The following is a 26,539-nucleotide window of genomic DNA, read 5'->3' on the forward strand; positions in this document are numbered from 1 at the left end:
GGAATTTTTCAGGAAAGAATATTGGAGCGGATTGCCATTTCCTTCTCCAGGGAATCTTCCCAGTCCAGGGATCAAACCCACATCTCGTATCTCCTACACTGGCAGGCAGTTTCTTTACCCCTGTGCCACCTGGGAAGCCCCAGTCTCAAAGCCTCTCCCCTCAAAAACTTATTCATTACAAAGGGAAAACTAGTGACTTCATAGAAATGAAAGCTAGTGGCCACCACCTGGGCCAAATAGTGGAGGCTGACATCCCTAGTGATGCATACCGACCTCACTTTCTCCCCCAACAGCCCCCCAATATGGAGCAAGAGGAAAGGCATCCTTTCTGTAATGCAAACTCTCGGTCTAATCAGGAGAAACAGCTGGCACACTTAGGTTGAAGGGCATTCTATAAGATAACTGATGCATACACACTAACGTGAAGATCCTAAAAAACTGAGGGACAATCACAGGTCAGAGGAGACTAAGGACGCCAATGGCTAAATGCGGTGGGCGATCTGGAACAGAACAGGATGTTAATGGGATAAATGGTGAGACTGGAATGATGTTGTGACTTAATTCATAGTGTTATACTGATGTTAGTTTCTTAGCTTTGATCATTGTTCAGTGGTTATGTAAGATGATACCATAAGGGAAAGTGGGGTGAAGAGTATACAAGAACTCTTTGTACTGCTTCTGCAATTGTTCCATACATCCAAAATTATCTCCAGACTTAAAATAATAATCAGGGGGTGATATCACTATGGGAAGAGGAAGAACCCAATGAGGAAAGTCAGCCAAGTGGTCACTTGACAATTTAGACATAAGAAAATGGTCACTGTGACATTAAGTTTGATAAATTATGCCGACTACAATTGTACGTTTCAGTACCCAAGGCACCAACAATTGGATCATTCAAAAACAGCTCCCTGTGTTTAACATTTTTATTTTTAACTCTTCTTTGGTAGTACAAAAGTTGTAGAAGTACAAACCAGACAGTTAAAAATACATTTAACACTCAAAATGGTGAAAAATTCCCTTTACAAATTTTTACATCGAGGTGGTAGCCAACTCATTTATTACATCAGAAGTTAGTCCATCATTAGTGTTTTATACAGTAACTTTGTTGTGGCTCCCCAAGCCTTCTAAAGAAGGAGGAAAAACACGACCTGTAAACATCAGTTGCACTGGAGACACTTAAAGATTATTATTAGATAATATAAACCAGTAAAAAGCACGTATGTTGAAAATATTATGCTTAACTCTTGGCATATTTGGAAGCCAGTCAGACAGCAACTGCTCAAGTATTAGAAAATATTTAAAACATATGGACTCTTGGTATAAATACAATTTTAAATATTTTGAGTATTTTCTTGTCTGTTGTATTGCTATTTAAAAAAGTGCTCTGACCTGAATAAAATTAAAAAATAATTAAAGCTGAAGAATATCTTACACTTTATCCCTCATCATTTTGAGGGCATGATATTTTTAAAACAAAAAATGATTCCTTTTTATAAAACTACTGGTCTAGTCTGCATATATATTATTTATACTAATGCACACCACCCCACCCCTCAAATTCTTATATTGCTACTTTTGGGAGCACAGTGAAATTTGTTTCCATATTGCCTTCTCCTGGTCCACTGGGAATATGCATGCACACGTACACCTTTTAATTAGTTGTCAGCAAAAATTCACATGAAATTGAACATACCATTCACTTAAAAGGTTAGAAATTTTTAGTCTGGTGCCAGAAAAAGAATGGAATGAGTATATTTACAGTAAATACTTTAAAGTACATTTTCATAAGAATTACCTTTTGAGATAAATGAGAACTGTGTTTTCTTTTTGCAATAAAGGAAGTGCCCCAAGGCACCACAGCAATACTGACAGGAGGCAGGTCTTGGAGAAGTCCCTGCACTGGACTCCTTTCCTCTTGGCCCAGACCTACCATAAATATACCACTTCCTTCACCTCTGGGTTCTTTCAGGTGTTCTATAAACTGTACAGCTCTTTTTTTAAAAAGTGGGGTATTCCAGGCCTACAGGAGAAAGTAACCTTCAAGAACCCTTTAAAAACAGGCACTAGTTACAAGATGGAGAACAGGAAGAACACCAAGGAAAACATACCAGAGGAAGGTGCGGGCCCATCTTACATCAGAAGTGGAGATTGTTTTGTCTTGGTCTTGGGTTATCAAAACAAGGCTTTTTTATAGTGACTTTAAACCATTTTCTAGTGACTTTAAACCATTTTCCCCCTTATCCAATGGCTAAATAAGATTTGCTTAGCTTGAGTTTAAAAAAAAAACAACAACTCAGTATTTTACGAGTGGCCCAGGAGGGGCATGCTGGCAGCAGGTCGGTGCTGATTTCTGGTCTCCGAATCCAAAGTCTAGCATCTGGTTCCCTCCAGCTCCGTAATCTCTTGGTGGGGGGATCAAGTACCCAGGGCTAGACTATCTTCAAGGAGCCTTCACCAGCGAAGATGCATCTTTTATTTTTTATTACAGTTAAACTGTAAGAGGATCATCTTACAACCAGTAACAAAATGAGATCCAAGGGTTGGGGGAACAGAAGCACAGGTACACAGACGTGTACACACACGCGTGCACACACACACACTCTGAGCATTAGCTCAGACCGTACACAAATAGTTCCACTGTACGTAGTGAGCGTACTGGAGAAACGGCAGTGTGCACACCAAGGCCACGGATGGGGAACTGGGAGGGATAGTGGTTGGGAAGATTAAAAAAATGAGCTCTTTTCCTCCTTGGATAAGGAATAAAATTTTTCATCAGACATTTTTTAAACCAAAATTTGTTTCAAAGCAAACTGAATTCTGTATCCAGCATAGCAACAGTATTCCCTTTTAGCTTTCATCCACTTGCCTGTAGACTCTACCATAGAAACTGTATAAAAGATAAAAAATAATTCCCTAGGCAACTTCACATGTTTTAAGTTCTTAGTCTTTTAGAACTCTTCACATATAGTCATACCTGCAAGAGAAAAGAAAAAGGTAAAGCATTATAAAAGGCAAGCATCATATCCCATATTAATCTGCCTGAATATTTAAGAACATGGGGGAATTCCAATCCATTCTCACCTTGTCCCACCCCATCCCACTCCGTCCTATTGCATTCCTTCCCTCATTACAGGTTCTTCTAGAATTCGGTCTAGGGAAATTTAAGTACCACAATTTCCAAAGGACCTCTTTATTTTACAAACCAAGAAAGAACAGAACTTGAGAACCACCCTGGTCTGAGGGCATCGGTCTGTTGGACACAAGGTTCTGGGGTAACTGGTGGGTGTCCTCCTTGGAGATCCTGTATTACTTATTCCAGGAACCTGTGCTTTAACTTTTCATTTCCATTCTATGAGTAACAAGCTACAGGGTGAGCGTGGTCATCACAAGCATCCTCACGTGTGTCAGGCACAGTGTCTTTCCCAAGCCCCCGAAACTGACTTCACTCCACATCTCCACTGAGCACACGGGGCAGCCTGACCGGGACTTTGCTGGGCGAGTAAGAACACGGTGACAAAATGCTCGATCCTAGGCCTTCCTTCTCCTTCAGAAAGCTATATACAATATTTTTAGGTTCTTCCAACAACTGGCCCACGTCAGTGTCTATGTTTAAACTACAAATGACGCCCCTTGTAAACCTGAAAAATAATTTTCTACTTTTTTTCTCAAAGGGTGTTTTGTTTGGTTGGTTTACAGTGGTCTCACCTAAGTGACAATTATGTACCCTTTTACTTTCCTGTCTTGAAGATCCAAGATACACAGGCATCCTAAAATTCTATGTACGCCTGTGTATACTGAAACACACACACCATGCAGGCCAACCTGCATCAGGTTAAGGAACAAAACATTCTCTTGTCTCTCCAGATCGTAGCTGCCTATAAATGCTAAACAGAAACAGCGATGAAATCAACTTACAGAAATATGAAGAAACAGAAAAGAGTCAATAGTATGTCTTTATTGAAGTATTACTTTTTTTTCTTTTTTTTTTTTTTTTGTTGTACTTATTTCATAATTCATCCTTCAGGATATGTAGTCCAACACTGTCCACATTATCCTTTTCTGTCATTGTGTCATTTATAATATTCAGTGTGTGTGTGTGTGTGTGTGTGAAAGACAGATTTCCCAAACTAAATGGGTTGGGAAAAGGATCCTTATCCCTTTAACTGAAAAGGAAATAAAACATTGTTCTCTAAAACAGCATGAACCAAGTTCTTTATAAACGAATAAGTAATTCCCTGCACTGCATTGTTACAACCTAGCACAAGTGAGCTATGGATTTGTGCCATAAGACTAAACAAAGTCAACTCCAGGAATACTGTCATTTAAGAGTTGATTAATAATTATATGGAAGATACTAGCAAGGAAAAAAAGTAGAAATGCCAGAGGTGCAAAAACAGAAAAATTGTCCTAAAAGAACAAAAAGTAAACAAAGAAGAGAGAATTTTCTCAGAAAAACTTCAAACTAGGCCATTAACTAGAAAATAGGTACTCAACTATTTTTATGTCTCCTCTTTTTATCAGCTGCTCCCTCAGCCCTGGACTTTCTTGCATTACAGAAGCAAGAAGTTCAAAAGCAAGGGATGTCAGGCTTAGAATGAAATGTTTCATCAAAGTAAGCATTTTCATCATTCCAACTTAGTAGAACTTCCCATTTAGAGTTCTTTGCACAGATTTGACTAACTTTAAAGAGAGGGCATGTAAGACCAAGGCTGGCTAACAAGGAAGAGTCTGGGGCCAGTGGCCTGTCCCCAAATCCAGACCCCTGTGACCAGCTGTTGAACCTTGGCCTCTTTGCAGCATCCCTCATAGAGCTGTTGGGGGTTTTACATAAGAGGATATATGTACAATGCTTAACACAAGCCAAGCAGTCAGTAGCCTCCTAAGTTAGCTATCATGACCATCACCAGCATCCCATCACGGTGGCTCTCTTCCACAATGGTCTTCTGTGGCTGATTAAAACTGCCCTGCATACAATGTCTTTGAAAGAGGATGTGAAAAGTGCAAACTGCTGCTTAAAGGCTTGATTACTAATACCAGAAACAAGGCAGAAAAAAGGAAAGTTAACCTTTTCAGGGGCTACTGAACGCTACCCAGCACTGATTACAATTCCGGGCTCTCCCTCTTCACAAAGACACACTTAACAAAAGGGTAAACTTGACCAGCATGGCAGCTATCAATTCCCAGGTAAATACCTGTCTTCTCTGAGCAATAATCCAGAGGAAAGAAGACACCAGGTTCTGAACAACTTATAAATTTCCAACTGCAGCCTTATTTCTGGTACTGTGTCATGGTGCATTTGACGTTGTTAAATTCCTTCTCATTTCATTCTACAGCTGTGAATACAACTGCATTTATAAACAAACATATATTTTAAAATAGTATTTCTATACTACAGCACATGAATGTTAAAAGGTGCCTTCTCTAAGGGCACACAGCAGTGTGAATGCCAGGGATGGGCTGGCGTGAGTGCTAAGGAAGGCCAGAAGCAGGGACCACAGAGGGAAAAACACTCCATCCACCGGTTATTCTCAGGTCCACCACTATGGGACCCTACATAGTTAATAAGACTGACCTATCTTTTTGGGGGGGTAAGACGGGGGAAATTTGGAGATGATTGTCTTACACAAGTGATTACTCAAGCTGGGAGAAATGAAACAAAACTTCCATATACTGAAAAGACAATTCAGAAGTCCTAAGTGTGACTATTTCCATCATAGAACAAGACTGATGGAGAGAAATTGAGAACGTTAGAGAAAAAAAAATATCTAGAAAAAAGTGGTCATCTTTTTCTGTAAAGTTTACTGCTTTCTACACAATTCTAATAATAAAAACGACCATTCCATTATTATGGTTCCACACAAGCCACAGTAGAGCTTTGATTAGAACACATATGAGCCTTCCTAAAAGGGATTCTCCAGAAAAAAGGATCTGACCCCTTTAATAATGAGAACCATGTTTTAAGAAATTAGAGGCCTAAAAACATTCACCGACAGTGAACACTGAGACCTCCAAGGACGGGGGATTAAGGAAGGAGCACTGTCTGACTAACAACAGTGGCTGACATTTACACAGTGCTATATACCAGGCACTGCCGTGCTAAGCACTCCAGACTCAGTAACTCACTCTTTCCAGTGACTCCATGAGTCAAGGCCGACTCTCACTTTTCATAAGTGGACACTGAGGCTAGCAGGTTCAATAGCTCGCCCAAGGCCACACAATTAATAACAGGAAAGCAGTGGTTCCAGCCCAGGAGGTCACCTGGAAGCCCCATAGTCACTGCCACACCAATCACACCCCATGGCACCGCGGGGTCTTCCGAAGCCTGCCCTTGCCTGCTCTTTCCTGAACATCACCAGTGGGGAAGCTGTCCACTCCCTGGAGCTTTGAATTTTCTCACATTAGATGTGGATATTACGGAGAATTCTGAGGGTTAATCTGAGTTATAGCTTCACAGAACATTTTTAAGACTTTTTGATGTGGCCCATTTTGAAAGTCTTTATTGATTTGTTACAACATTGCTTCTGTTTTCTGTTTTGGTTTTTTGGCCACAAGGTATGTGGGATCTTAGCTCCCCGACCACGAATCAAACCCACACCCCTTGCACTAACTGGAAGGTGACATCTTAACCACTGGACCACCAGGTAAGTCCCAGCTTCACAGCAATTTAAAGCTGTTCATATATTTAGCAACGTTGGGCTTCCCAAGTGACAACAGGTGAGCTTGTGATTTACCAATCCAATGGATGGTGAGAATCAGAGCGCTTTATGCCAAGTAAAATGGAAAGTTATTCTATATCTGGAAAAACAAGGGTTCACTTGGGAAGGAATTAAATGAAATACAGCAGTTCCCTACTAGTCTCAATACACCTCTGATTCAAAATCTACACTAAGCTCCAGGCAGAACCACTTATGACTCCAAATGGTCCCACCTCTTTCTACTAAGGAAAAAAAACAAGCCAAATGCTGCCTCTCTGCTGCCTTGCCTTTAGTAGGTCTCTCATGGTTGTGCTAAGTCCCTTCAGTTGTGTGAGATTCTTTGTGACCCTATGGACTGTGGCCCGCCAGGCTCCTCTGCCCATGGGATTCTCCAGGCAAGAATGGGTTGCCTGGAGTGTGTTCCCATGCCCTCCTCCAGGGGATCTTGCCAACCCAGGGATTGAACCAGCGTCTCCTGCGTCTCCTGCATTCCAGGCAGATTCTTTACAGCTGAGCCATCAGGGAAACCCCAGTAAGTCTCTACCTGAGTGTCAAATAAACAAAACCACAACATCTGATAGGTTACATCTAACCTGCCTCTCTGAGTCTCAAGAAAATTAAGAAACATCAAAAACTATTCATTTGGGGGACTTCCCTGGTGATCCAGTGGTTAAAACTATATGTTTCCACTGCCAGGGGCACAGGTTCAATCCCTGGTCAGGAACTAAGAAACCATATGCCACATGCCCCCCAAAATTAATTTTTTACACTTTTATTTGCTAAGTGTTTAAATAGGCTCCATCTGACACAATATTGCAATAATAACATGAAGCATTTGCCTATTTAGCAGTTGCGAAGTGCCAAGGAACAACATCCCTCTGAGGCAGGTGGTAGTATTATTATTAAGCCTATTTTGCAGATGGAAAAGCCAAGGCATCAGAGGCTAAGGAACTTGTCCAAGAACACACAGTTGTAAAATGCCAGGCCAGGACTTGCCACAAGGAGTCTGCTTCCAGAACCCATACTGTGGAGCTACGACAACATCATACATCCTTGTAGAAAACAGGTGACTTCTAGAAAACAGGGACTACTATTTATTTAGCTATTTAAAGTTAGTAGCTCCAAGTCTTGAGTTACAGACTAAGAAACATAAAAATCCTGAATATGATTATTAATTTTCTCTTCTTTCCCATTTTAGGCCAAAGTGTCTCCAAAGGCATTTCCTAGGATGCCTTAGGTCTGTCCTTTCTTTCATCCTCCAAAATCCCCGTGAGCCTCCAGTGCTCCAGCTTCTGTGGTGAAAGGGCAGACATCCCAGCCCTCTTTCCCAAGCCTTGTCAGAGGGTGTCAGGGCCCCCTGGGAGGACAGATAAGCTCCCTTAGCAGTCAGCGGGTCACCTTCCAGCCAGGACTAGGGAGGCAGCCTGGAGCAGACCCTGCCGAGGGAGATAATTGAGGAGAGGAGACAGTTAACTTTGGTGGCAACACAAAACAAAACCTCTGGGCCCCCAAGTTATCTAAATTCTGGGAACACTGACAAACGTTTCAGTCTCTTCCGTACACAGATCAAAGGTGTGGAGAATAATTTAGAACACTATAGTTGATGACAGCAAAGTATGTTTTAGGTCCACCCCAGACTCTCAGATTATGTCCATAAATGTTTTGGGGGCTATTCCCAACAACACAGAACCAACAGTGCATACAACATTTTAAATGAGTCCAGCATGTCCACTCCTCATGGCTAAATCAATGTGGGAGAATTAAAAACAGTTCACAGAAGTTATCAGTCATCAACTTCAATAAAAAGGAAGGTGCAGACATGTATCTAAGCTCTTATTTGTAGAAGGGCAAAGGAGGGGGCTGCAGACACATATGTACTTTTTAAAAAAATTATTTACTTGGCTGCATTGGGTCTTAGTTGTGGTGTGTGGGCTTCTCTCTAGTTGCCTGGTGGGGCATATGCGATCTTAGTTCCCCAACCAGGGATTGAACCCACATCCCCTGCACTGGCAGGTGGATTCTTAACCACTAGACCACCAGCGAAGTCCTGACACATATACGTGCTGTATAAGCAGGTACACGCATAGCATAATCCTGAAAGGATATTGAGGACACGACAACCATGGTCCCCTCTTGGGAAAAAGACTGGGAAATGATGTGTGTGTGGTAGGGGGTGAAAGGGTATAGACAGGATAAAGTCTTGGTTTTTCAAAGACATTTTTCACTCCACAACTTCTTAATGCTATTTGAATATTATATTGCGTGCATGTCTCATTTTTCCATTTTTAAAAGTGATTCCATTTCAAACACTTGTAATATCCAGGCCCTCAGAAGCAGTGAAGAGGTTGAACTATCAGGAAGTCCAAGCTCAAGCTCTGGAATGAACCATCCCTGATAACCTTGAACAACGTCCATAATGTCCTCAGTTCAGTTCAGTTCAGTCACTCAGTCATGTCTGACTCTTTGTGACCCCATGAATCGCAGCACGCCAGGCCTCCCTGTCCATCACCAACTCCCGGAGTTCACTCAGACTCACGTCCATCGAGTCAGTGATGCCATCTAGCCATCTCATCCTCTGTCGTCCCCTTCTCCTCCTGCCCCCAGTCCCTCCCAGCATCAGAGTCTTTTCCAATGAGTCATCTCTTTGCATGCCAGGTTCCTATGCAATATTGCTCTTTACAGCATCGGATCTTGCTTCTATCACCAGTCACATCCACAACTGGGTATTGTTTTAGGGCCTCTTTATTCTTAAATGAGGGGACAGGAACACGGAGAGTAAAAATTACTACGAAAACTAGCAGAAGTTCCATGACAGCATGGCCCACCTCTGTCCCTTTTCCACACCGTTGCGCTCCTAAGGCCTGGCACATAGCAGGGCCTCAATAAATACTTTTAAAAGACAAAACTGTACTGGAACTGACCTGAATTAGCCATCACAGCTCCTCTGAGATCTCAAAGTCTATGATCTCAGTCTACTTGTAAGAAAACAGAATAGCTCACAACTTTGGACTGATCCAGACACAGCTCTAACAGCCAAAAGACATCAGGTAGTCCCCATAGGAGACGGAGCCTAGGAAAGTTGATAATGTTGAAATGATCACCACTGTGAATTACAAGGATACACTGAATGAGGATTGTTTTCTCTGTTGAAGCAAAGCTCCCTTGAACTTCAAAGCCACATTGGAGCATATGGGCCCCAATGTGTGGATTTTTTCCCACCTAAGCCCTCTGCCTACCTAGCTCAGGGATCTGGGAAAAATTCACCCCATTGAGCCTGGCTCTTCAACTACAAAGTGCAGAGATGACCACCCATAACCCATCAGGTTGCATTCAAATGTCTATCTCCCACTCAGCTCTTCTCATCTGCCTGGTTCTACAGGCCTGTGTTTTCACAGGCAGTGAGCAGTCAAGGATAGACGTTAACCTCCCTCCACCTTTGTATTTAAGATGGACTCAGTGGGATTGGTCTTTCATACAAGAACAGCACAAGCATCAAAGAAAGTACTGCTTTTACTCTTTAGAAATGTATTCCGCCATTTCTAAATCAGCCAGGTGGTCCTATCCATGGCTATTGGAGTGTAGTTTCTGTCTATAAATGCCAAGGAACCAACTGAAGGGACTTCCATCAAATCTGAGATCCTTTGGCTTTAAAAAAAACATATGTATTTTGTCCTGAAAAAAATATATAAGCTATAGAGAAAAAAAATTAACTCATGGTACCTAAAGTTTCTCAGGCTTCCCAGGTGGTAAAGAATCCGCCTGCCAGTGCAGAAGACATAAGAGATGTGGGTTCAATCCCTGGGTCAGGAAGATCCCTGGAGGAGGGCAGGGCAACCCACTGCAGTATTCTTGCCTGGAGAATCCCATGGACAGAGGAGCCTGGTGGGCTACAGTCCATGGGGTCACAAAAAGTCGGATATGACTCAGCGACTTTCACTGCACTGCCTGTCACAAGAGTTCAAAAGCAAAACGGAGAAAAGCATGCTTCCCTCACTGTTAAAGTAGGAAAATGAAAGCCCTGAGGGTCAGGAGATCTGACCCTGTGCCTGGCCGTGGTCCTGAAGAGGAAGGGAGCATCATCCCTGAGATAGTCTTGGCAAAAAGGAGACTTTTATCCCTGAGCAGAGCCCCTGCCACGCAGCAGCACAGGTAAGTACAGACAATCCAGTCCACACTACCTCTTCATATAACCCCTCCTCTGATCTGTCTAATAAAAAAATTTAAGCTACAACACTTTTCAATTGCCTTGTTGCTAATTCTGATTCCACCTCTAGTAAGAGAGGCATGGTTATTTCTAAGCCCCTCTTAACACAAACAAGAAAATAGCCCAAATTCCTAAGGGACTTGCCAAGTATCTATTTCTAAGATGTCATCAGAGTCGAAAGCCCCAATGTTCTTAAGAAGTAAAAAGGGAGTCACAGTATCCAAAAGTGATGCTTGAGGAATGAGCTAATGGATAACGAAAACCCCTGAGAGTGGGGTGGAAATTACTGATAATAGTGAACAGTGAGTTAGTTAATACTAACTCTGTGCTAAGGCCTGACTTAAGAACTGTACATATACAGTATGTCACTCATGTCCAACACCCCACCCCACACCACTTTAAAGATGAAGAAATGAGGATTGGAGGGGTTAAGTAACTTGCTGAAAACAATTGGCAGTTAGTGGCACAGTTAAACCTAAACAGTTTAGGGACCTCACAAGAATCCATCTGCCAATGCGGGGGATGCAGGTTCAATCCCTGGTCTGGGCACTATGATCCTACACGTCTCGGGACAGCTCAGCCCGTGCCCTGCCACTGCTGAAGCCCTCGAATCCTACAGCCAGTGCTCTGCAACAAGAGAAGCCCACTGCAATGAAAAGCCGGGCTCACTGCAACTAGAGAAAGCCCACGTGCTGCAACATAGCGCCTGTGCACAGCGCAGCCAAAAACAAAATAATTAAAAAAAAAAAATTTTAAGCTTAAAAAAAAAAGGAATTCTTAAAACAAACAACGCCCTGCCCCCCACCCCTCCACCTCAGGAAAACCTAAGCAGTTTAAAACTCAGCTGTGCTTTCTATTTTTTCTCTTGGCAGCACCTCTCGGCTTGTGGGATCCCCTTAGGTCCCCAACCAGGGATCGAACATGGGCCCTCAGCAATGAGACTGTGATGTCCTAACCACTGGACTACCAGGAAATTCTTAAAACTCAGCCTTTAATTAGTAAGCTAAAGGACTGAAATAAGAATTAATAGAATAGCTCCAATAACAAAAAAACTTGAAACAAAAAGATATCTAATACAATTTTTGTTTTCATAAAAAACATTGTTCTGTAAGCTTACCAAATCAATGTCTTCAATAAGGTACTACCATAAATTGGAAAAAAAAAAAGAGGGGGGCAGATACTTCAGAAACATGTGCTGGAGAATGCTTACGACAGCATCACTTTTAAAAAGCAAAAGACCAATGATAATGAAGACAAAGCAGTGGCATTTGGAGGCTGAAAGCAATTTGATTTATTTAACTTTGAAGAACAAAAGCTTATTCTTCTAAGAAGAAATAAAAACACATTTTCTGTGGAAAAAAGAAACCATTTTAACTGCATTGCCAAAATAAATCAGGCAGAGGGCAAATCAGATCCAGCTACAAAACAGAACTCAGGCCAAGGAAACTGAGGGGAAAAAATGCCAAACAGCAGATTTTATTTTTTAAAAATAGAAGGAAAATGCCAATAAAAATTACTTTAAAAGAAAAAATAAAAAGAGAAGGAGAGGGAGAGAAATCCTAAATCTAGTTTGTGGCATCAGCCACTGGATTTTTTTTTTTTTTTTTAAGAAGGAATCCTAACCACTGGGTAGATGTGCATTTGTATTCAAATATTTAGATCAGTCTTACATTAAAACAGTAGCCCCGGGTGGCTCAGACGGTAAAGAATCTGCCTGCAATATGGGAGACCTGGGTTCGATCCCTGGGTTGAGACAATCCCTTGAAGAAGGAAATGGCAACCCACTCCAGTTTAAAACAAGGCATTTCAGTAAAATAGCATGGCCAAAAAATCCAAATTTAAACAAAAATATTTTTCAGAAAAAAAATACAACTCTAAAAACTGTATCAGACAGTGTAAAGATACATAACACTCCTGTCTTACTGTATTAGCTACATTCCACTGCAGATCTTTTGATTCGGCTCAGAACCAGCTCAGAACTCTGCCATCTGGGTCCAGAAGGAAAAACTTCCAGACTTCTCTAGTTGGAAAATCAAGTCCTATTAAATAGCCATCTCTTGGAGGATGAGAAATAATAAGAAACCAAGCAAGAAAAATTTTCATGAATACACAAATATTTTTAAGTGTCAATGAATACTGCCTTCCCTCCATTCTTTGAGTCCATTCTCTGTTGGGCTCACCAGACATCCTTACTCAGCAAGTCCCAATCCCAGTAGACTCTAATCCTACGACCTGATTTTCCCAGACCTGGCTGAGTGGTGACGCTGGGACTCCAGGAGCCAGACTGCCGGGGTTGGACTCTAAACTCTACCACATTCTTACTGCTAACTTGAAACAAGTTGCTTCAACTCTCTGTGCTTAACCTGGCACCTCCCTACTACTCCTTCCAAAGCATGCCAGGTACACAGTAGATACTCAACACACAGCATGTATTATAAATAAATTAGTCCCATGGGCATTCATGATACTACTCTCTCTACTTTTGAGTCTCTTTGACATTTTCCAAAATAAATATTTTTTTATTCCAAAATTAATTAAAAAGTTGAAGGCTCAGAAAACACACCCCTTTCTAAGGTCACTCATGTGCTTGTTGATCCTTTGGCCAGCACAACACCACCAAGAGCCAACAACATGCCAGATGCTCTCCTGGCACTTGTACTCAATTGATGAATTCAATATCCTATTTCACATTCAAGAAAACCAAGAGTAAAAACAGTTAAGGACAATTTCCAAGCAGCAAAGCTAGGATGAAAGCCCAGGTCTCCTAATCAAATCCAATGCTCTTTCACAAAATCCTGGGAGATGATTGGATGCTTTGCAGAGAGTATCAAATTTTAAACCAGTGAGATGTGGTCACAATTTCGGGTGACTGGATCAAATCCAGATACAGACAGAATTTGGACCAAGAACACTAGTTGAGCAAGCCTAATTCTTTTAACCTTCCCAGATCCTGAGTGCCTCTCTCTGGGCAGTAGTGGCCAAAACCAGCCACGGCACATTAGCAAGGCTCTAATCCTGCTGGGCCAGACCAAGGATCACCTTGCACTTCCTGCCTGAGGGCAAACAGTGTCTTCTTAGCCACGGTCTGCTCCATCCCTCAACACACTGCCAGGTTGATGACTCATCTGCAGAACTATCATTACAACTCATGCTTTCTTTGCAGCTGAACTGGCTGGCCTTCCTCACCATAGACTTGAATAGCCACATACTTCTCTTCCCAAAAGGCAAGCCCTCATGCTTTCAGTCAGAATGTTTCTCTAATTGACCAAAACCACTCAGAACTCCAGTTCTAACACCTGAGTACCATCTACTCTGTCGGTAACACTTTCTGCAACGATGGAAATGCCATAGAAGTTGTCCAACATGGCACACCCTAGCCGTCTATGGCTACTGAACACTTAAAATGTGACTAGTGCAACTGCAGAACTGAATTCTTTAATTAATTTACATTTAAGTAGCCATAGATGACCAGTGACTACCATAGTAGACCACCAGGTTCTACATCATTGGTGGAAATGTTCTGCATTCGTGGGTCTTCAGCTGCCCCTTCATGAGCACCCCAGGATGGCAGAAGAGTGTGGCTGGTCTTAGAGTCACAGACCTCGGTTCAAATCAGCTGCTCTTTCCAGCTGTGTGACCCACACCATGTATATAACTTACCCTTTCCATGCACTGATTTCCTCATCTATAAAGCAGGGATAAAAGTATTCATCCCGTTAGGAAATGTTTATAATAGTGACATGTGAGATATATCTCAGTACAACATCCAGAAGACTAGAACTCTGAACTGACATCAGTTGCTTTTATTATTATCTTCATCATCCACTTCCTTTTCCTAAATACTGGTTCCCTTGCCAAGGCCAGAGTAACTGACTAAAAAGGAACTCTGCTTTTTAAGAAAGCCCCTATTGGGCTTCTCAACTCACGGGGAGGGGCCAGATCTTCCCAAGGGCAAGACAGCAAGAGTTAGTACTGGAAAGCTATGAGAACCCCTATGTCTTATGGAATTCAGGAGCACAATTCCTCCAGATGACTTCTGGATCATCCCCAACCCCTCTGAGCCTGGGCAGGTTATCAGAGAAGCTCTACTCAAAAGCCACTTCTCCCCCCACGCAGCCACACTGACCACAAGTGAATTCACTTATAATAATTAGTAGCACTGCCTGAGCATTTCCTATCTGCCAGGCCCTGGGCTTCCTGCGTTATTTCCCTCATATCTTATTGCCATCCCTCCAGTCAGGCAGTATTATTTTCACTTCCCAGTGAGGAAAGTGAGACACAAAAAGCCCAAGCACCTTGCCCAGGTCCCAGCGCTAGTGAGTGGTAAATGGGGACTTGAACCTGGCAGCCTGACTCAAAGGTTCAGGCTCAACCTTGCTATTTCCCTGTACCTTCTAGGACCCTGCCTCCCCCTCCCTTTGTAAGTGGAACCTCTCTTGCCTTAACACTCAGGCTCTGATGGTTCCACTGAAGACTCTGGAGCTGGTCACTCCCTTCCTTTTATATCTAATAAATAACATGAAAGGGATGGGCAGGACTCAAGCCAGAACAGAAAGCAAACAGGAAGATAAAAGCTAAGCCAATATCAAATTAGCAGAGGCTTTTTTTTTTTTTAAGTAATATCTTCTAAAGTTAAAACAGCCAAACTAAGAAGCATTCACTTTCGCTTTTAAATTGCTTCAAAATATCTGATGGAAAGAGTAATATTTCTACTAGGGATATTTTAGAACTGTGATGCATCAAAGAAAACTAGTTTCTCAAAGAAAAAAGGATTGCTTTGCTTGCTCCGGTCTTTATCAAATCATTGTTAACCTAGAAGTGACGACAAGATTATGTGTCATTTGGCCTGAATGGTTTTTAAAAGGACTTTTACCAAGCTGCCAACATTTAAAAGTCTTTGGTGATTTCATATGTAAAAACCCCTAGATTTCCATCTTTTTTTTGCAAAGATATAGCCACACTAAGTGCCTCCTGTCTTGTGGGCATGCAAACCCTATAGATGGGGCATGTGATCTCTAGTTTACCACAATCTCCACCACTCCACATTGCATCATAAGTAATCCTCCTCATCACCACGTAGGCCAAGCCTCTAGAGGCACCTGTGTTGATGGGCTCTTCACACCAAGCTATGGGCAGACAAGAGATGGTGTTCTGTCCCCTAGAGCCCTACCTGCTCCACTCCTATGTCCTTCCTGAGTCACTCTCATGTCACCATAGACCCCAGGGATGCACCTTCTCCCTGCCATGTACTACCCCACCCCCATGCCGCCACATCTCCAACTTACCTGCTACTCTGAGTCACTTTGCTGTCTCTTCACAGGCGTCACTGGCACCTCCCCATTGACACCGTCGGTCCCACTAACTGACATCAAACTTCTCCGCTCCTTCTGATTGGACTTGGGTTCCACTTTTGTAACTCTAAACCTGAGCGGGTGGAGCAGGGGGAAGAGGAGATGTGATGGGTTTTGCTTTTCCACTGAACAAGAACCATGAATGAACTAAAAATCCACCTGGAGGATCCCAAAACAAACACAGTCAAAAGTTAGGACAGCAGTGAAAATCACCACATTCACATGTGCACACTACTGTATATAATAAAATAACCAACAAGAGCCTCCTCTATAGCACAGCGAACTATACTCAATATTTTGTAACAACCTATAAAGGAAAAGAATCTGAAAAAGAATATATATGTGTGTGTGTGTGTATGTAATAAAAATCAAATCACTGTGCTGTACACCTGAAACTAACATGACATTTTAAATCAACTATACCTCAATCAAAAAAAAAATTTTTTTTAAAGAAAAGAAATTCACCATATACAACAGGAGGGACCATCCCACAGAGCAAGGCTCCCCACCCCCGGCCAAACCTCCCAGCTACTGTTCACTCAACGCATCAGAGATTCTGCTACACAGTTTATAGAGCATGTGAAAATGCACTAAGAAACAAGGGCACTCAAATATGAAACAGCCTCAGAGCTGTGGTTTCTAACAAGGACCTGAGCATTTACATCAGTTGTTTTAACCACAGAGACTGGATAAAAGCCTGACTAGTATGCAAATCAGATGTTCACTAGGCAGTTGCCTTCCTCAAAATTTTCCCGGCAGAATGTCTATCTCTACACACAGGCACGCACACACACACATGGCCCCAGTCACACGTTTACCAGCATCAGTCAGAGGCAGGGTTTTTGTGTATGCTTGGGTTTTGTCTGTTTTGTTTTTTTTTTTTTTTTTGAAGCAAATTTGGGCTTTCATTAAGAGTTAAGGAATTTGAGAGAAATTTTCCTCAAGAATTAAAAGAGAAGGAAAATTTATTCAACTGGAATACTTTTCTCATCTATCACCATCAATACCCTTAAGTCTTTTGTAAGTCTCTAGTCCTGGTCTTCATTTCCCTCATAACCATCTAAAATAAATTCTCCTTCTTTGTCCAAAATGAGCTCACCGACCAGAATGGGGAGGGAGATGCTGCAGAAGTGAAGGGAGGATCAGGAAAAAAGCTGTCACCACAAACCTAGGTAGTCAAGCTCTAAGACTCTTGAAGCAACATATGCTGAAACGCAGCATGTGCTCATTCAACATTCATAGTATTTATTCTGTTAATACCTCCAAGACACAGAGTTGGATGTGGGGCATTTTTTTTTATTGGAGTATAATTACTTTACAGTGTTTGTGCTAGGATCTGGGGCATTTAAAAAAGCCATGTTGAATCTGAGTAGAAAGTTTCAGCAGATTTTTTTTAAAGCAAACAAAATACACTTTGTCCAAACAACTTGCAGGTTCTCACCCCACTCTACATTCATAAGTTCCCATGACTCTGTTCTGAATAAAACAGCATGGTCATGAGTTGCATTGTTTTGCTGTAAGTGGCAAAGAGCCATGCAGTCTTCTCCTTGTTGCCTGTGCAACACATGGTAAAACTCAGTGAAATTCAAATAATAAAAAATAACAGACAACAATTCCTTATTTCTAATTTTTATTTTATATTGTAGCATAGCTGATTAACAATGTTGTGTTTGTTTCAGGTGTACAGCAGAGTGATTCAGTTATACATACACATGTATCCATTCTTCAAACTCTTGTCCCACTTAGGTTACTACATATTACTAAGCAGAGTTCCCTATGCTGTACAGTAGGTCCTTCTGTGCCAACAATTCTTGAGTGTATAATAATCGACAAAAACTGAATTAAGATCTTTGCATGAGTCACCTTATTTAGTCTTCACAGCCACCCAATGAGGTGTCATTCCCATTTTATAAAGGGGGATACTGAGGCACAGAGAGAAGGAACAGTTTGTAGTGGTGCCAGGACTCAAATGAGGGCAATTTGGTGAGTCTAGGCTACTCTTCCTACAGTTATCAGCAGAGAAGCAGGACCCTATAGGCAGCACTGTCAGAGTTTGCTCAGGGCTTCCCCAGTCTGGCTCCAGCATGCCTACTCTCCACCACTACTCTCTACTGCCTGTACCCAGGCAGCATTAGCCATGCAGTTCCTGTGGGACTCTCAAAATCAACCAAAAATGTTGTGTGTGTGTGTGTGTGTGTGCTTAGTCACTTAGTCATGTCTGATTCTTTGTGACCCCGTCGATTGCAGCCCGCCAGGCTCCTCTGTCCATGGGGATTCTCCAGGCAAGAATACTGGAGCAGGTTGCCATGCCCTCCTCCAGGGCATCTTCCCAGCCCAGGGGTCAAATCCAGGTCTCCCGCATTATGGGCAGATTCTTTACCTTCTGAGCCACCAGGGAAGCTCACTACGTAACATCAAATTACTACCCTGGTTGTTCAGACCGTAAAGAAACTGCCTGCAATGCGGGAGACCTGCATTCCCTCCCTGGGTCAGGAAGATCCCCTGGAGAAGGGAATGGCAACCCACTCCAGTATTCTTGCCTGGGAAATCCCATGGACAGAGGCACATGACGGGCTGTAGTCCATGAGGTCACAAAGAGTCAAACACAACTACGTGACTAACACACACACATCGTCAAATTGATTCACCACCCCCAAAGACCTCCGCATCACATGTAGGTCACCAGCAAATGGAACTTTCAGACTGGGGAACCAGGGCACAGAGGAGGCGGGCTAAAGAAAGTAGTCCCAGGAACCCACATGATCTTACACGGCAGAGACTGGACCAGCTCCTTCTCGTTCCTTCTTCCCAGCACAGGGCTGGATGACATTTCCTACCCCCCTGGGCATTAGGTGTGGCCGTGTGATTGAACGCCAGCCAGAGGAATGTGAGCAAGAATGAAATGTGCCACTTCAGGCCCATCCCATTAAAACCTTTTGTGAACAATCCTCCGAGGACTTTCTCCTGCTAGCAAACCTGGCAGAGGCACAAGATGGAAAGGACCTGGGGCTGTGGATGACTGCTCCAAGAGCCACCACCAACCTGATCGCCACGAGTGTCATGAACTGCTGTACAGAGTGGAGATTCTTTATTAGAGAAAGTGTGATGCTGTCACTTGACCAGGCCAAGGGCTGCACAGAGAGCTGATAAAACATTAGTTCTGGGTGTGTCTGAGGGCATTTGCAGAAGGCTTTTGCAGAAGATAATAGCATTTGAATTGGTAGATTGAGTAAAGATCATCTTCCCCAATGCAAATGAGAATCATCCAAACCCTCAAAGGCCTGAATACAACAAAATGGCAGAGGAAGACTGAATTTGCTGTTTTTCCTTGAGCTGACACATCACTCTTCTTTTGCCATCAGACATGAGCATTCCAGGTTCCTAGGCCTTCAGACTGGTGCCAGGACTAACACCATTGGCTTGCCTGGTTCTCAGACCTTTGGGCTTGGACTGAATTACGACCAGCTCTTCTGGTTCTCCAGATTGCAGACAGAAGGTCGTGGGGCTTCTTGGCCTCCATGATCATCTGAGCTAATTCCCATAATAAATCTCTTCTCATACGTATGTATGTGTGTGTGCATATATATAATATGGTGGAGGTGGTTTAGTCGCTAAAGTCATGTCCAACTCTTGGCAACATCATGGATTACAGCCTGCCAGACTCCTCTATCCATGGGATTTCCCAGGCAAGAATACTGGAGTGGGTTGCCATTTCCTCCTCCAAGGGATCTTTCTGATCCAGTAATCAAACCCACATCTCCTACACTGGCAGGCAGATTCTTCACCTGAGCCACCAGGAAGCATAATATAGAATCTTATTGATTGTGTATATATATGCATGCACGCTCAGTTGCTTCAGTTGCGTCCAACTCTTTGCAACCCTACGGACTGTAGCCTGCCAGGCTCCCCTGTCTGTGGGATTCTCCAGGCAAGAATACTGGAGTAGGTTGCCCTGCCCTGCGCCAGGGGACTTTCCCAACCCAGGGATTGAACCCATGTCTCTTACATCTCCTGCATTGGCAGGTGGGTTCTTTACCACTAGTGCCACTCTAGGAAGCACACACACACACACACACACACACACACACACAATACATACAGAATCTTATTGATTCCTGGAAAATCCTAATACAGCAAGTAATTAATTTATTACCCTAATCAATACATCTCACATCTGATCTCACAATAACCACCTCTTAGAATTCTTCTTCTGTTGGAAAAATGCAGGACTCAGACTAGAAAATATCAAAGAAGCCAAGAGACAGGACCAAGCCAGGCTCAGGAGAATACACGCTGCATTTAACAGGTGTACAAATCCACACGGCAGAGCAACCATGTCACACAAGCCCCAAGCATCCCAGGACTCACCTGCCCACAGACAGGACGGTGACCTCTCCTTGGCGCCTCGGGCGGCCCTCTTTGGACTTGTTGGTGGGTTTTATGAAGTGCCACCGCTTGTGCCTACACCGATGACACACGTCCCGCTCGACGGGACCCCCCACTGTGTGCAGATGGTGGCCGCAGGTATGCTTCCCGGGGGTGAGCCCTGGTGACAAGGGCCCGGGGCTCACCGGCGGGCTCCCAGGAGTGCTCGGCGTCACTGGGCTAAGATAGGAAGAAAAAAAGGAAAAGGCTACTTAAAAGAAATAGCTACACCATTCGCTCCCTCTGCAATGAAAGAAGTTTAAATCAAAAGAAAAAATACCTCTTCCAATTATACAAATGGGCTTTGTGGATTGATCTCAGGCAGCAGGTACTCAGCTTTTGAGATAATACAAGGACAGCTCATTGTGAACAGTAATGATGTGATGTATCACTTCTAGGTAACTGGTTGGAAATAAACCACTGCTTTTAATGAAGATGCACTGCTTATCTTTGAAGTACGAGCTTTCTTTCCTTGTATGACTGATCTCCCTTCTCATACAATCTAATTTCATGCAAACTAATTTCTCATACTTACCCAAATGCCTCCTAGATCTCTAAGCAAAGAGAGGCCCTGAATATATATACACTGGAGGAAAGAAAAACTTAAATTCCAATCCAATCATTGGATGACTCAGGAAGGAATATTTGATCCAGTCTGACTATTGGGTCAAAGGAAGAAGGCTTTTAGGCCAAGATATCAAAAGATATGCTCAAAAGAGACATTGATAATAATAATAATAAAAACCTAACAGCATTCTAAGCATTTGATCTTTACAAAACCTCTAAATCGTAATTATTTATAAACAAGGACACTGAGCCTCAGAGCAGTTAAGCAACTTGCTCAAGGTCACACAACTAATAAGTGATGGCTCTGAGATCCAAATCTAGAAAGACTAAATCTGAAACCATGATCTTAACCATCATGCTGCAGTGCTTCAGAAACAGGGGAGATTACTTTGATAACCTAGAAGAAACCCAGCCAGACCATCCAAAGTATAAAAAACACAAGTCAAAAGGTTAGATGCTGGCTGCTTTCAAAAGGCACATGTCAGGCTTCTGGTCCTCTAGAAAAGGAGGAGTTAAGACAGGACAGGGCTGGCCTGACCAGGAATCTGCGCTCTGATGTGGAATAGGTGGGTGTGAGTGTGGGTGTGGGCCGGTCAACATATCACAGCAGAGCCTGACTCCTGAGACCAGGCCAAGAGTCCCAAAGGCACATGGAGGTCTCATGATATATCAACCAGCCTTCATGCTACAGATAGCCAGCCCACTCGTCCACTTCAAAAGGAGCATGCATAATTGAAGAGAAAGTCTCAAAGACCCCAAACAGCCAAAAGTTTCCTGGCTTTCGTTAAGGATACTTTTTAGGTTGTTAAAATAAAAACACACAGCTGCAGCTTTCTGGGGTAAAACAATGTTAATACCACATATTAGGAGGTTGAATTGAAAGTTTAACAACATTCATTCAAGAAACATTTATCAAAAGAAAAAAAAAATGAAACAATTATCTATATGTGCTGTGCACAAAATCCAATGATGGGGACTTTAGGATGCTCTAAGATGACTGAGGTGACATGGTCCTTAGATGAGGAGCCTGTGGTCAGGGCTGGAATGTGGGGGGACCCACAGCCCATGAGTCTCCATGAACTACACCACCAGGGCTCCCAACACTGGCCCTCCTGAACTGAGTCACCTCACTGAAACGCAGATCTAACGTGGCCAGTTTCACAAACATGTATGAAACAGCTAAGATGTGCTGTGTGTACAACCTACAGAGTAAGCAGAAAAAGGTCCAAACCCCTTGCAGAAAAAGGTTCAAACCCCTGGCGAGGTCACTCAGACCCAATTTGCTTCCTTGGTCCTTCTTGCTTCTGTCCACAGCACATCCTCAGGCCACCCTAGACTGAAACTTCCCAGGGCATCCCACACTTTCACTCTCCTGGGCCTTTTGTCCTGAACTTTGTCTCCCCACAAGCTTTCCCTACTTCTTGTTTCTACTCCCCATTAGACTGAGTCCTCCTTGGCAAGGATGTATGAAGGCCCAGCTCCAGCATCATGTCCAGCACACAGCAGGCACTCAATAAATGCTCTCTGAAGCATGAAAGACTACACAGAAATATAGTTGCCTGTGATTATGACCAACTGTGAGGCTCAACAACCATAAGCAAAAACAAACATCCATACCCTAATACAAAAATAGAACTTAGCAGCTGCTGCTGCTGCTAAGTCAGTCGTGTCCGACTCTGTGTGACCCCCATGGACAGCAGCCCACCAGGCTCCCCCGTCCCTGGGATTCTCCAGGCAAGAACACTGGAGTGGGGTGCCATTGCCTTCTCCAATAGAACTTAGCACTTGCTCCCAAACCAGCCCAGTTTTTCATTTAAACATAATTAATTGTTCATGGATGTTTTCAGTGCCCGAGATATTCTGTATTTCTTATGATGGTCCAGTTAGGTTGGTGTGGCAGTTACCCTCAGTTTATAGATAATGGAACTTGAGCTCAGAGTGGTCAGTTAACTTACCCGAGAAGAGGGGAGCCATAAGTGGTACAGGGAAGACAATTCAGGTGCCCAGTTCCAGGGCTTCCTCCTTCCATCATGGTTCACTAACCCAGCAGTTCTCAACCAGGGGCGACTTCACCCCCAGGGGACACGGACAATGTCAGGAGACACTGGGGGATGTCACACCGCAGGAGAAAGGGACCATGGCACCCATGCACTAGAGGCCAGGAATGCTGTTAAACTTGCTACAAGGCACAGGACAGTTCCCCACAGCAAAGAATTCTCTGGCTCACGTATCAATAAGGACAAAGTAGAGAAACCTGCTCCAGCAGATAATTGAAAACAAAAGCCTCATAAAGTCAGGGGGAAAGCACTCACCTTTCAGGATCACACACGCTGTTATCTTCCACCATTGCTGCTAAAACGTCAACATTTGCTAAAAAAAAAAAAAAAAAAATTAAAATGGAATGAATTAGATGAGTGATCATAGAATTAGCATATCAGAAAAACTGTTGGAAAAACACCTAATTGAGTTTCTTTAATTTACAGACGAGGCCTTGGGGCCCTGGAAAAGACAGGGCCTTTCCCAAGGAAAGTCCAGATGTGGCTCCATCTGCAGATAATTTTCAACTCGCAGGAATTTAGTGAGAGCGACAGAGGATCTATGCAAGGGAAAGCAGATATACCACAAAGCTCTGCTTCCTATACATCATCAGCAATACAACACAGAAATTTCTTTCTCTTCTTCTCAAACCAAAAGGAAACTCAATTTAACTCACTCTGCTAAATATGTCATGAAATGCATGACTTGAGACCTATATTCTAATAACTTACATGTGCTCAAATAATTAGCCCTAAATTCTGGATACCCCATGTAATATCAAGTCTAGGGGCTTCCCCGATGGCTCAGTGGTAAAGAATCCACCTGCAGCACACACAGGAGACTCAGGTTTGATTCCTGGGTCAGGAAGATCTCCTGGAGGAGGAAATGGCAACCCACTCCAGTATTCTTACCTGGAAAAACCCATGGATGGAGGAGCTTGCGGGGCTATAGTTCATGGGGTCGCAAAGAGTCTGATCTTTGGACATGCCTGATCAGAGCACAGTAACAGCATCAAGTCTATCCCACACAGCACTGGGGATGAGAAAGGGTTTTTCAGATGGGCCATTTGGTTTAGCTCTGCTTAAAGACCATACAAGACCTTAACTCTAGCCAGGTATCTTAATATTTCAAATGCTGGTCAGGGTCAGATGTGTGAGTGCACTTCAGTCGTGTCCGACTCTGTGCAACCCTACGGGCTGTAGTCTGCCAGGCTCCTCTGTCTGTGGAGATTATCCAGGCAATAATACTAGGGAGGTGTTGTGCCCTCCTCCAGGGAATCTTCCTGACCCAAGACTGAACCCCAGGTTTCTAATATCTCCTGCATTGGGAGGTGGGTCCTTTATCACTAGGGCTTACCTAAGAAGTTCACTGGTTACACACATCAGTTATCTAATATGGACTGAGTTAAATTAGACTTCTAATGTTAATTTTTAAAAAAATCCAAATTTGTAGGTGGAACCTAGGCTGTCAACTAAGGCAAACTGAATCTCAGCTTCTTGGGTGCCTACCCCGCCACTGTACACAGACACACGTTACTTCATTTTTTGTAGGGTGTCAAGTCTTAAGAATAAAAGATGGAACTGAATGGCCAAGTTCCTCTTGGGTATCTCCTGGCAAGGCCAGATGTTGTGACTGACTCCTGACCCCTTTCCATTGATTTTTAAAAAAATGTTTATTTATTTTTGGCTATGCTGGGTCTGTTCGTCTAGTCAAGGCTATGGTTTTTCCAGTGGTCATGTATGGATGTGAGAGTTGGACTGTGAAGAAGGCTGAGCGCCAAAGAATTGATGCTTTTGAACTGTGGTGTTGGAGAAGACTCTTGAGAGTCCCTTGGACTGCAAGGAGATCCAACCAGTCCATTCTGAAGGAGATCAGCCCTGGGATTTCTTTGGAAGGAATGATGCTAAAGCTGAAACTCCAGTACTTTGGCCACCTCATGCGAAGAGTTGACTCATTGGAAAAGACTCTGATGCTGGGAGGGATTGGGGGCAGGAGGAAAAGGGGATGACAGAGGATGAGATGGCTGGATGGCATCACTGACTCGATGGACGTGAGTCTGAGTGAACTCCGGGAGTTGGTGATGGACAGGGAGGCCTGGCGTGCTGCGATTCATGGGGTCACAAAGAGTCGGACACGACTGAGCGACTGATCTGACCTGATCTGATCTGATGCTGGGTCTTCGTTGCTCCCTGGGCTTTTTCTCTAGCTGTGGCAAATGGAGGCCACTCTCTAGTTGCAGTGCACGGGCTTCTCACTGCAGTGGGTTCTCTCGTTGTGGAGCACAGGATCTAGGCACATGGGCTCCAGTAGTTGTAGCTCCCAGTCTCTAGTGCACAGGCTTGTAGTTGTGCCACACCGGCTTAGCTGCTCCATGGCATGTGGGATCTTCCCAGATCAGGGATTGAACCCATGTCTCCTGCATTGGCAGGCAGACTCTTTAACACTGAGCCACCAGGGGAACCTCTCCATTGATTTTTAAAGTGCTGTTCTCAATACTAACCACAACAAGTCTCTAGACATAAACAATTTTTTAAAAAGTCACTATTTACCATGTGAGCTAACACCAACATTTAATATTCAACAATCTCGAAATTCCAAGAGAAGGAAAATTAACTTCAGTTTCAACACTGCTGCTTTTAAGTCAACAGCTAAAGATGGATCTAGTGTTCTGCAACTTTTTTTCATGACTGCTCCACCAAGAAGCTTTTTTTTTTTGACATTTTTTCCTAATTCATCCTCCCATAAAACTATAATACTGAAGATAAACAATTATTTATGTATTATATGCATATCTGTGTTTTACACATAAAATAGTAAGGGATTTTTTGCCCCCACAATCCAATATTATCCCCTTCACAACCCTTGCAAATGCATAGAATTTTTGAAGAAATACTAATGGAACACACCATCATTTTCAAAAAGAAATAATTTCTTTGCCTTTCATGACTATCTGTGAAAATGCACAAATACATTTCCAAATACAAGTTTTGATATAAAAAGACTCTTATCATTACAAAAAAAAGCACTGAAATGGATCAGTAGTGCCTTCTCCCACAGGACAAAAAAAGGCATGTTACCCCTCTAAGTCAAATTTAAATATGATTTAATCATTTCCCTTGAACTAATACTAAGAATTCTAAAAAACATTTTCTTTCAGATAAAGTATTTAGGGAATACACAATAATTTGCCAGCTGACATTTATCTTATGCTGCTGCTGCTGCTGCTAAGTCGCTTCAGTCGTGTCCGACTCTGTGTG

At 43.0% G+C, this 26,539-nt stretch overlaps 1 protein-coding gene across 4 annotated transcripts in view; it reads right to left on the reverse strand.

Annotated features, from left to right (window-relative positions):
- Positions 1–911: 911 nt before the first annotated feature.
- RELL1 (RELT like 1) overlaps positions 912–26,539 on the reverse strand; it is a 78,798-nt gene continuing 53,170 nt past the window's right edge. Inside the window, exons 4-7 of one of the 4 annotated variants that reach the window (XR_008717100.1) lie at positions 23,558–23,615; positions 20,622–20,858; positions 16,188–16,412; positions 912–2,977 (exon numbers count right to left, since the gene is read on the reverse strand). Coding sequence is in view for 2 of the 4 variants with exons in the window: in XM_055588249.1 (XP_055444224.1) it covers positions 16,191–16,326; positions 20,622–20,858; positions 23,558–23,615 (431 nt within the window). In the remaining 2 variants the exon portion in view is untranslated. Of the gene's footprint in view, positions 2,978–7,769; positions 8,135–16,187; positions 16,413–20,621; positions 20,859–23,557; positions 23,616–26,539 lie in introns of those variants that run through there. The other 3 variants (XM_055588249.1, XR_008717099.1, XM_055588248.1) reach the window with 3 other exon arrangements.

The sequence above is a fragment of the Bubalus kerabau genome, chromosome 7, assembly GCF_029407905.1.
Source record: "Bubalus kerabau isolate K-KA32 ecotype Philippines breed swamp buffalo chromosome 7, PCC_UOA_SB_1v2, whole genome shotgun sequence".
Taxonomy (NCBI): Eukaryota; Metazoa; Chordata; class Mammalia; order Artiodactyla; family Bovidae; genus Bubalus; species Bubalus kerabau.